The sequence below is a fragment of the Eumetopias jubatus genome, unplaced genomic scaffold (genome assembly GCF_037043125.1).
Source record: "Eumetopias jubatus isolate StellerSeaLion01/CBP00866 unplaced genomic scaffold, mEumJub1_p1.0 scaffold_4, whole genome shotgun sequence".
NCBI lineage: Eukaryota > Metazoa > Chordata > Mammalia > Carnivora > Otariidae > Eumetopias > Eumetopias jubatus.
This window is the reverse complement of record NW_028274810.1, coordinates 53,469,124-53,481,361: the sequence shown is the minus strand read 5'-3', so window position 1 is coordinate 53,481,361 and position 12,238 is coordinate 53,469,124. Positions and strand designations below refer to the sequence as shown.

General features: G+C 35.7%; 1 protein-coding gene across 2 annotated transcripts in view; it reads left to right on the top strand.

Annotated features, from left to right (window-relative positions):
* Positions 1-11,590: 11,590 nt before the first annotated feature.
* LEPR (leptin receptor) overlaps positions 11,591-12,238 on the top strand; it is a 63,622-nt gene continuing 62,974 nt past the window's right edge. For both annotated transcript variants that reach the window (XM_028102519.2, XM_028102520.2), the window contains exon 1: positions 11,591-11,630. In XM_028102519.2, the coding sequence (XP_027958320.1) occupies positions 11,591-11,630 (40 nt within the window). The remainder of the gene's footprint in view (positions 11,631-12,238) is intronic.

The following is a 12,238-nucleotide window of genomic DNA, read 5'->3' as shown; positions in this document are numbered from 1 at the left end:
AGGAAGCCTGATGTGGGGCTCAATCCCAGGACCCTGGGATCATGACCCGAGCCAGAGGCAGCTGCTTAACTGACTGAGCCACCCAGGCACTCCAACATTCAACTTTTTATGGTATACAACTCACTGGTTTTTAGTACATTAACAGATTTATGCAAATTTATGCTGCCATCACCACTATCTAATTTGAGAACATTTTTATCACTCCTCAAAGAAACTCTGTACCCATTAGCATTCATTCCCCAATCCTCCTCCTCCTGTGCCTCAAAACCACTGATCTACTTTCTGTGTTTATGGATTTGCCTGTTCTGGATATTTCACATAAATAAAACCATGGGGCCTTTAGTGACCAAATTCTTCCATTTAGCAGGTTTTCAGGGTTCATCTATGCTTTAGGATGGATCTGTACTTCATTCTTTTTGTATAGCCAAATAATATTTCATTATATGGGTATACTACTTTTTGTTTATTCATTCATCAGTTGATGGACATTTGGATAAGTTTCCACTTCTTGGCTATTATGAATAATGCTGCTACTAACATTTGTGTATAAGTTTTTATGTGAATGTATGTTTTTATCTTTTTTGGGTATATACCTACGAGCAGAATTGCTGAGTCACATGGCAACACTGTGTTTAGCATTTAAAGATCTGCTAAACTGCATCCCAAAGCAGCTTTCATCGTTTTACATTCCCCCCAGCAATGTGACCCTTAACTCTACATTGCCAACAGGCCGAGCTTAAAAAGATGTGGTTAATGGCAGTATAATGTTTTCAAGTAAATTTCAGTAAGTATTTATAAGAAATATTAGACACGGCAATGCTGGATATGTCGTGAAAATTACTGTCAAATTTAAGTGCCACGTACTTGGGAGTTTAAAATCTTTTTCAGGATTGTGAACACATATGTTTAAGGTAGACCATGAGAAACTTTTGTGGATATTGATTCTCACTGAATAAAAGTCTGCAAGTCACGTAGTCTATAAAATTAGTAGGCTAGGTTCTTCCCACTTACACAATTTTATGTTACCAAATAAAGTCTCCCCAAAAGTGAATACAGTCTACACTCAGTTAGTGCTGGAGAGTATTTGGCTGGCCAGTGCGGTCTTTCAGTGATCTGCTCAGCTGGGCGAGAGCTCCAGGTACAGCATGGAGACTTGCTGAGGAGAGCACAGAGCTGTGGGGAGCCGCTGCCTGGGGAACAGGTGGATGATCTCGAGGAAGAGAGTTGTGTATTTGAATCACATGGGAGTACTATGTACTAGCAAAAGAAAATGACCTAACTAGAAAATCTCTAAAGAGGCACTGTGATATTAATTTCAAAAGTCTTTGCCAATTAGTGGGAAAAAATCCGGAAACAATTTAGACTTACAAATGTGTATACATATGGGTAAAATAGTGAATGAGAAAGAGAAGAAGTTGAGGGCAGAGAGAGAGGATTTACTCCTGGGCCAATAGTTTCTGTAAGGTTTATGGGAACATATACGTGTTTTATCTGTTTGTACTGGAGAATAGCTAAAGATTTGAAACAAACAGAGATTCTCAGGAGCTTCTATAATGGTATTATAATGGACTTTAAAAGTGTGAACTCATGTTTAAGAACAGCTGCTACCAAATATTTGTTTTGTGAAGGCATAGGACAACTTAGTTTTTCTGAAAATCAGATTTTCCCATTTTACTTTATCCAGCAGCTGTTATTTGGGTGTCTAAACCTATGAAAATTGAGAAACTATGAACATGAGATAATCGAACAATTAGATTTCTGTATGTACCAACAAAATTTCTGAACCAAACTGGTCAGTGTTTAGGAGCTAAAAGAGAAAATAAATTATAAACAGACATAGATAAACACACACTATATCAACAGAGAGAGAAAACATACTAACACATACATAATAAGCACCCAATAATTGCAGTTGCTGTCATGTTATTAAATGTTATCTTTTAGAATTATGACATACTTATCATATTAGACCTACCCAGGAGGTAGCTGGGTATTTCTCTAGTGACCTGGGTGTCTTGCGGCAACACTGCTAGTCACAGGTTTGATTTGAGGGAGAGAAGGTTTTTGCACAGAATGAACAGGATGTAAAAAATGTTCTTTCTATAAAAAGCAGTCATCTGGGCAAATGGCTTCTTGGTCTTTTGATTCCCAATTTGCAAATCAATTCACACACAGGAGTTCTTATTGTCTTTTATTGATATTCTTTGGCCGATCTTTGTTTTTACTGACCATAGGTTCTGTGGGAATCTATGCTTCCTATGCCTTCCCATTCTTAAAGGGGGCAATTAACTCGTTACTCTTCTATGGTATCTGTTATGATTTCCCCAAACTAGAAGTTATCTCTCTGATTTCTCCTGATTATCCTCTTTCTAGGTAGTTGTAGTTCTGTAAATCTAGACATCATGGATTTTTTAAGATACACTATCATTTTTGTACCTCCAAGAAAGAAAAGGCTCTGCCTATTTAACTATTTTACAATGCTTTCTCATCCTTTAGAAATTTTATCTTATATCTACTGGAAGAGCTCTTTTAGAATTAGTTAAATAAAGATTTTTGTTTAAATCTTATTGCTCTCATAAGGAAAGTGTAAATCAAAGAAATTGGTTAAGGAATTCTTCTTCATATTCAGAATCGGTTTTTTTTTAATTGCTTTTCAACTCAGTGCTGTTGATGTCAATATTTTTCCAAACACTAGCATATTCTTGAATACTTGTGATATAGCACTTCATAAAAGAATGCTACACTGTTGTTTCTTAGATTTTCTACCAGTGTGGTCCATTTTGTAAATGTTATGCTCGCTCTTTATATGGTCTTCCCATAAAATGTCAACATAAGGTTTTCAGACAACACTCAGGATCCTATTCCTTCCTCAAATGGTGTTGCCCGAAATATTGATGGGTTAAAATTGTCCAGTCTGTCATGAGGAAAGCGCCCCACTTTGTCTGTATGCAATCAATGACAACTTGATCACAGCTGCTACTAGGCTATCAGTAATTGTGAGATGACATCGATTTTAACAAAGATCTTGATGTCAGAGGTGTTAACATATTGTGACCCTTAAAATAGAAGAAATACAACACTACTCTCTTCTTTGTATTCCTTGGAGTTCAACTAAAATTTCACTTCTGTGAACCTTTTGTTGGCCCCTAGGACTTTGTTCATAGCTCTTTTCTCTGAAATCTCATAGTCCTCTATTTGGTTAAAAGGACTCAGTCATACTTTTACATGAAAATAATCCACGCACATGGTTACAGAAACCTACTGCAATCAAACAGTTCCCGTCCCCTGCCCCACTACCCTCACCGTGCCAGTGCTGACCTTGGGAACAACTGACTTGAACCATTTCTGGTTTTGGGTCTTAGGCCTGTGGCTTCCTCTGAAGGGCTGGATAATATGCTTATACTGACTTCTTTTCTTTTCTTTTCTTCTATCAACCATAAACAGATACTGTAGGAGAAGAGAATTTAGCTTACTAGTTTTGCCTTCTTTCTTTCTCTGTTCCTGCATATAATTATATTAACTTTCTGAGCTTTTTAACTGGTTACATTTATAATTCCTTGCACTATTTCTCTTCCATTCACTACAGACAGTTCCTCTTGCCTTCCTACGGCATCAGGTTGCTATATTTCACTCTTGGCCTTTCCACTCTCTCCCCTTATATAATCATACCATCCAAGTTTTGAGAGCTGTATGGTGAGAATATTATTAATATTTCATGTTTCGTATTGTAATTAATTGAATCTTTCATTTTTGTCTAAATACTTGAATGAAAAAGTTGAAAAATCTATAAATAGCGTTAATGTTATTATGACCATAAATATCATTCACTGCAGAATCAAGAAGTGTCCCGGGATTACATTTCATTCAGTATGACTCCTTAGCCACCCAAAGGAGAATCTTCCCAGAATCAAGGTTAAGGGGATTCTTTCTTCTTTCAAATGGATTCTTTAATTCCAGCACTTGGTCAAAATTATGCCATATATGGGGCACCTGGCTGGCTCAGTCCATAGAGCATGTGACCTTCGATCTTGGGGTCGTGACTTCAAGCCCCACATTGAGTATAGAGTTTACTTAAAAAAAAGTATGCCATATTTTATTTTGATTCATATTTAGATCAGGACTTTCTGTAAAACGTTTTCTAATTATTCTTTCTTGTTCGAGAAGGTAGGTGGGCCTTCTTCATTATACTTTTAATTTTTAGTTTATTCATTCTCTTTATTTTTTTGGAATCCATTTCATTCTTCTTTTTGACGACCATGAACTCATATTCTTATTTGGCCTAGTGGCCTCAGTTTTGAAATATGACTTCCTTTTTTCCCTTGTGCTATTCTGTGGGTTCTGTTTTTGTTTTTGTCAAATTTTTGCAGCTTCAGAATCATATTACACATTGAGTTACCTCCATTCCTGCCTTCCTTCTGGCCATTTCCTTTCAGGGGTCATCTGCTATCTGGACTGGTCATTCTCAAGTCTTTGGAGCCATCAACTGGGTTGTAGTCATGCTTTCCTAAATCCTGAATCCCTGAATCTTTCTTTCTTGGTTTACTCCTCTTTTGCTGGAATACCTTATAAAATTCCTTCTGAGAAAGAGACTCATAGGATATAAATTTAGTCATCGTGTTACTGAAAATATATTTGCTTTGCTCTGATACATGCTTGACTGGCTAATAGAATTTTCTACTGTAGATAATTTTCTATCAGGCATCACTGGATTATCTTCCAGTGTTTTGGTATAAAACATTTGTTTTATAGTATTCATTGTTTCACTGTGTTCATTGTTTTGGTATAAAACATTTGCTTCCATTCTGCTTCTCATTCTTTTAGAGATGTTTTTCTTCTCTGGAAACCTTTCCTGTCTTCTCTTCTTTGCTCTTTCGTAATTTCTTAGTGATATGTTTAGCAATGGATATTTTTTCCATTCTTATCCTTGTACTTGGTACACTTTTTTTTTTCTTCAGTTTGGAAACTTGTGTCTCTTATCAGCTCTGGAAACGTTTTTCATATTATTTCATTGATCATTTTCTCTTTATACTCTTTTTCTGGAAATACTACTGGTTGGATATGGATCATTTGACCTTTTTTTTTTTTAAGCATTTTTTCCCTCTTTTTTCCTTTTGGGGAGGAATTAATTATGCACATGTGTTTTCTAACATTTCTACTGAAAAATGCTTTTGCAACTATGCATGTGATTTTCCAAAGCTCTTTCTTCTGAGGATGATGCCTTTATCAGAGCAATCTTTGAATTTATGAATGCAATGTCTTCTGAAAATGTCCTTGAAGATACTCATGAACATTTGTTAAAGCTATTTTTTCTACTCTGATTTATCTATATCCTCTGTGGTAGGTTTTCTTTCCTTTTTTTTACAAAATTTTTTCCTTATGCCGAAGCCTTCATGTCTTAGTTCATGTCTCCATTCAGCATGGCTGTTAAGGGGAAAAACAGAAAGAATGTGAATTCTGTGTGTATGGGCAGTGTTTGTCAACTGATAGGCTTTATTCTAGGCACTTGAGCGGGGAGCTGCCTTTTATGCAGAAGGTCTGTCCCCCTAAATATCAGAACATGTAAGTTCTTTACCATGTTCGTGTCAAGTCTATACTGAAAGCCCAAGTTTTCCTCAAATAACTTGTGCTTTTTAACTCCTTTAATATATAGGAGTATATGGAACAATTTTTTATTTTCCTTGGCTATTTGACATCTTTGGATATTTTGTCTCTGTGTGGGGATTTCCCTACCTTATAAATCCCTATTTTCCCAAGTTTCCTGGCTGCCTAGATGTAGACTGTGAACTAGGCTGAATCAGTGAGAGGCATTCATGCCAAATCTTAGATCGGAAGTGTGGGATATGGAAGAACAGATGAGCTCAGAGGAACTCAGAGGTAGTAGGCATTGAGGCTTCAGTCATAACACGCAATGTCTTGGCGTGGTAGCAGGGTTGTCTTTTCTAGAGCAATTTACATGGGATTTTGGGTGAGATTCTTAGCTATGTGTTTTATTAGTCAGTTCTCTGACTCTCACTGAGGTTCTGTGAGGTACCCAATAATTTTACTAATTTTTTTTCTTTCTATTAAACTAGCCAGAGTTGTTTCTCTTATTTGTAAATCACTCCTCTGACAGTTACAGGGAGTTAGATTTGGCTGCTGTGAATTGTTCATGAGGTGATGAAGAAAGTCAGATATTTCATATGCAGACCAAAACCGTCTCTTTTGGCCCCACATCACCCTGCCCTTTACCATTCAGAACATCTCCAGGGTTTTGCTAAATAAATTTGTTCCTTCGTTGATGACAGCCCCTTCCCCAAATATCCTACGTGGTCACTTCCTTCATTCTACTTCATTAACCTTTCTTCATCTTCCAGAAATTTGTTTAAATCTCTCTTTTGCTGCTGGTCCCCTCTCATTCTCTATTCTACTGGTTGATAATGATTTACTTCACCATAATACTAAAGACATCTCAGGAGTAAGAGATCAGTTTATTTCTTCAGTTTGTCATCTTGAATGTGAAGTCCCATGATACTTTACTCATATTGGTATTATAGAACTTTGATATATAAAAAATCATAAAACAATGTTACTTGTTAAAATAAATGATGATTTCCTATTAATTTTTATATTTCTAGTCCCTTGTGTGGTAACTTATATTGTACCTAATATTTAGCTAATAATTAAATGAGTTAATTTATGTACAGGTTTTTAAATTACTTTGTAGGTCAGATGCCTATTCCTACTCAACTTTGTTGACTTTATGGTACCTAAGTCTCTGAATTCTAGCTTATCCCTCTGTATTTTCAGGGAATTAATGTGCAACAAGATCACATAATTAGTCATATCAGGAATTAAAACACTTGAAATTAAGTTTTCAAAGTGACAAATGCTTATACCAAGATGATGGAAGGTTTTTTTTTTTAATTTTAAAATAATTTAAGTCTTTAACACTACTTGATGGGAAGGAATAGCATGACAAATTTCTGTCATGTGAAGAATGACAAGGTTAGTAGAGATAGACCAGGCTAAATTTATTTTGACACTTGAAGAAATAGGGTTTTTCATTTATATTTAAATAAAATACTTAAATGGTATTGTTTAAGTGAAAAATGGGCACCTCTCTAGCTGAAAGTAAAAGCAAGAATTAGTGGCAGATGGCACTCATTGAGTTTACTCATCAAGGCAACAGAATTGTCAGAATTGCTTTTCTTACTCATAAACTTTTCTACAAGCCTAGTCTTTGTGAGATCATTGGAGCAAGTTGTAAATAATTTCCTTTCTTCCACTCAAACACTAATTAAGACTATTCTGCTTTATATTTAAGTAGAATTTAATACATAAAGATACACAAAGAATTTTCTGTGATAGAAGTTAAAGTCTGATTTTCTTCTGAAAACCCATAATATGATAATTCAGGAGAATATAGATTTTAATTTTTCCTTTTGTTTGAAGTTTATAATAATAACTCAAGAATCAGTGATGTGTTTAGTATGCTTACTCTGGTGAATTATGAAAATTGAATTACTGACTGCACATCTAGGTGTTATAGGTGGATCATTTAGATCAGTCTATGAATGAATCTTTGTATATTTTATGAAGATTTCAAATAAAACACATTATTCCTCTTAACTGTCAACATAGAAGGACTGTATTTCAGGGGGAACATTAGGCAATATAATCTCAAACTCCTCATAGCTTGATGTTTATCAGTGGCTCAATTTATAGGAGCTATACTTACAGAGGATTGCCTGAGGAATGTGGACTCCCATTTATTTATCTACATCAGGAACTCTTAATCTGGGAGCTTTGGATACATTTCAGAGCGTTTGTTAACCCCCTGAAATTATAGCCCTAATTTTGGGTGTATGTGTCTCCTCCTGGCAGTTGGTGCCTTGCTCTTACCAAATTCTCAACAATATCCATATTTATCTATTGTTTTAAAAGATTTTATTTCTTTGAGAGGGAGAGTGAGGGAAGGGAGGGGCAGAGGGAGAGGGAGAGAGAATCCGAAGCAGACTCTGCTGTGCAGCTCTACATGGGGCTTGATCTCACAACCCTGATATTGTGATCTGAGCCGAAATCAAGAGTCTGACACTTAGCTGACTGAGCCACTCAGGCGCCCCAACAAGATCCATATATAAAAATGGTTAAGGGGGCGCCTAGCAACAATCATTTTGTTCTCTGTATTTATAAGTCTGATTCTGCTTTCTGTTTGTTTAATCGTTTGTTTTTTTTTTTTTTTAGGTTCCACATATGAGTGAAATCACATGGTATTTGTCTTTCTCAGTCTGACTTATTACACTTAGCACCTATGTTGTCCATCCATGTTTCACAAATGGCAAAATCTCTTCCTTTTTAATGGCTGCATAATATTCCTCTGTGTGTGTGTGTGTGTGTGTGTGTGTGTGTGTGTGTGTGTGTGTGTGTGTGAGACATCTTTGTCATCCACAGAACGCATCTTTTGAAGATTGTTATTTTCTTAGTATGATGCCACCAGCCTATTTTGAAGAATATTTCAAGAGTCATATCATGCCATTCATTCATTCACTCATTCATTCAGTTAATATACAGAAAGCACCTAGTAGGTGACAGGCAGGCTTCTATGTGTGAAGGATATAATGATGAAAAGGAAATAGTAAAAAGAATCTCTTGGTCTAGTGGAGTTTACATTCTAGTGGGGAGAGTTAGACAATAAGCAAGAAAAACAGAAGTCATATTCACATTAGGTAGTGTGATAAGTGTGTTAAGGAGAAAATTCAGCAGTAACAGCAGATATGCATGTGAGGGTGGGGAAGGTGTTGAAATTTTAGATGGGCTAGTCAGGAAAGGCTCCGAGAAGGTGACTTGAACAAAAGAAGAGCAGTAGTTGATGAGGTCAGAGGGGCACTCGAGATCCAGGACATTGTAGCTCCGTGCAGGACTCAGACTTGTACTCAGAGTGGAAAGGAGAGTACTGTAGAGTTTGGGGCAAGACAGACATGATGTAGACCACTCTGGATGCTGCACTGAGAATAGACTGAACTGGAGAGGAGGAAGGGTAGCAGCAGGGAGAGCAGTTAGGAGGCACAGCTGACTGTCCAGGGAAGAGATAATGGTGGCTTAGAATAGGGTACTAGCAGTGGAGGGGCTGAGGAACTGTTGAATCGTGTGAAGTTTCCATGAAAGTCTAGTACTGTTAGGATGTTCATGAGGATGTTAACCTGTTTTGAAGTTACTCAGGCAAAAATTTCTTTCTGTTCTTAGTGTTAGGATTATTTGAACATTTCCCCAAAGCTGTTGATTTTGTTTTAAAAGTACTCTGAAGGGGCACCTGGCTGACTCAGTCAGTAGAGGATGCAACTCTTGATCTCGGGGTTGTGGGTTCAAGCCCCATGTTGGGTGTAGAGATTACTTAAAAGTACTCTGAATTTATAGTTGAACAATTTGATCATAAGAAAGCATAAAAGAAATTAATAGTTCATCTTTAAAAAGTGAATTTAACTGAATGGTATTTTGTATATTACACTTATTTTGGTCGTCTTACCATTAGTTTTCCCTTTGCTTGGTTTTTTTTCCTCACAGTTTAAAGATTTCTGCATTTTTTTTTGGTATTATTTGTGTTTTTGTAAACCTCTTTATATGTTCCTTTCTGATACAGTGTAGGGTCGTATAAATATTTGCCTCATTGAGTCTATATCAGGGACCATATTTCACACTCTCTTCAAGGTTGCATCTATGCCCTTTTCATTTTTGTGATTGTTTCTCTGTTATGTAAGAGTGAAACCTGCCTGCAAGAATTCAAACCATAAGAATAGTTTGTGTTTTGCATGGAACATTAAATAAAAGAACACTTGCCTTATAAGCAAAAACAACTGATCTATTTGGTCATTTGACTCAGCTGATAAGTTGAGTTAAAAGTGAGTCAAATCAATTGTTAGACTGAATTATTTGCCACCAGTTGGTTCATTCAAAACACTTAGTCTAATGATATGTTGTATCTATGACACATCCTGACTATGAAACTTGCATTTGGGTTTATTTTAGGAGATATTTAAAAAAAATTTTTGTTTAAATTCCAGTTAGGTAACATACAGTGTAAAATTAGTTTCAGGCATAGAATTTAGTGATTTAACACCTCCATACAACAGCTGGTGCTCATCACAACAGGTGCAGTCTTAATCCCCATCACTTATTTCACCCATTCCCCCCCAGGAACCTCCCCTTAGGAGAAAATTTTGCATCAGAAACAGGTATCAAAAAATTCATATGTTCCGATAATGAGGAGTCCAAAGACTGAACAGATGTTTAGAAATCCTAAAGACACATTGTGATATCAGTGTATAAAGAACCAAACTTCTGACGAAAAACTGAGAGGCTGAAAAACAAATTTATCAGACTGTAAAATGTTTATGCTCATCCCTTTTCTTCCCGAGAGTTATTAAGTCGGGAACTAAACAAACATGTTTTCCTATTTACTCATCACATGGTACCAATTCTCAGATATGACTTATGAGATATGTTTCTCACGTCATATTTTATAATATTCTTTGTGGTAAAGCTGTGACTTCTATTTTAAAATAAAATCTCTCAGAATCATGAGAAGCTCTGAAAGGGATTGTAGAGCTCATCCATCAGGGGGATTTGTACACGAGGAACCTGAGGTCTAGAGTGTTGAAGTCCCAAGTCCTACAGCTGATGAGTTGAAGATACTAGATTGGCACTCAAGACTCCTGACACCTAATTCAGAGCTTTTTTTTTTCTTTTTACCTCAGATTAACTTTGTGTAGTGAACTGAATCCCCAATTTGAGATAACAAAAAACATTGGAACAACAAAAGCCTTTAGGCTTTCATTACAAATTGAAGCCCAATATATTAAAATTACGCTGCTGTTCTAATTCATGAGGTCCTAGTACGAATAATCTTATTTAAGATGTATTTCAAATTGAGTAGACTTCATGGGAAAGCTTGTCTCTTGAAGTCACCCTATCATTTGGATATATTAAGCCATCGACCTTTCCTTAGATTACTCTGATAACTCTCCAGTGTATTAATGCATCGGCAGATAAACACTTGGGGTTTCCAAAAGCATACAGGGAAATTTCTTCCTCTTTATTGGAAATAAATATACAGTCATTACCTGTGCTGTTAACTGTTTGGCTTTGTAGTATCACAGTAAATATAATGGCTTTAGAAAATAAGAGAAATTTAAGAACTGAGTATAAAAAAATTAATGTTAGATTGTGTACATATTGAATCAAACTTATGAACACTTTTGTTTAGTTAAAAATTTGATCTTATCCTGTGATGCCTGTCCTGGTTTGTCATGGCATAAATGAACATTAAAAATTTTTTGAATATGCCATATATGAAATTGTGGCTTATATTTTAACTGTGAGATAGCACGTGCATGGGAATGAATCCATAATGTCTAACCATACTTTCATGTGAGACACTTCTCTGATATTGACGCAGAGTATTATAGAGGATTAAAATGTAAAGACTTATTCATAATCCTTTTCCTTTTCTATTTCCCCAGACAGCTTGTATAGGTAGATGTCAGGTGTTTTGTGTGTTGTGTGTGTGTATTTGTTTTAGATGTACTGTTTTTCAGGTCTACTTCTCTGAAGTAAGATGACTTGTCAAAATTTCTGTGTGGCTTTGTTACATTGGGGTAAGTAATTAGCTTTTTAAATGTCCATATATAAGAGATTTTGCCCTTCGGGATCCTGTTTCTTTTACTGGCTAGCAGAATTTCCTCTGTCTGCAGTTAGAAATTCTCATGCTCATGATTAAAAATACAAACCAAACAAAAGTGTAAGTGTGAAAATGAAAACCCTTCTCAGGGACCAACCTGATGTGTAGCTTTCCAGAACTATAACACAAACAGACATACACAATTCGTGTCTATGGTTGCAAAAATAGAATTGGTCTATATCTATTGTTCTGTGTTTTTCTGCTTAATAGCTCTTCAATTTAGCATGACAACTTTTTTTTTACTGAGTACTTACTGATATGCTTATTCATTTAATGGTTGCATAACAAAGAACTTATGACTGTACCTTAAATTATTAATTTACTTGGCCAATTCCCCATTGATAGACATTTCTTTGTAACAAATAATGCTGCATTGAAATCCATACATATATCTTTGTATATTTGGGAGAATATTCCTGTTGATTAATTATTACAGAGGACTTTCTATGTTAAATAATATGCACATTTAAACATTTGATAGGTACTGTGAAATCTTCTCCACAAAATTTTGTACCATTTCAGTAC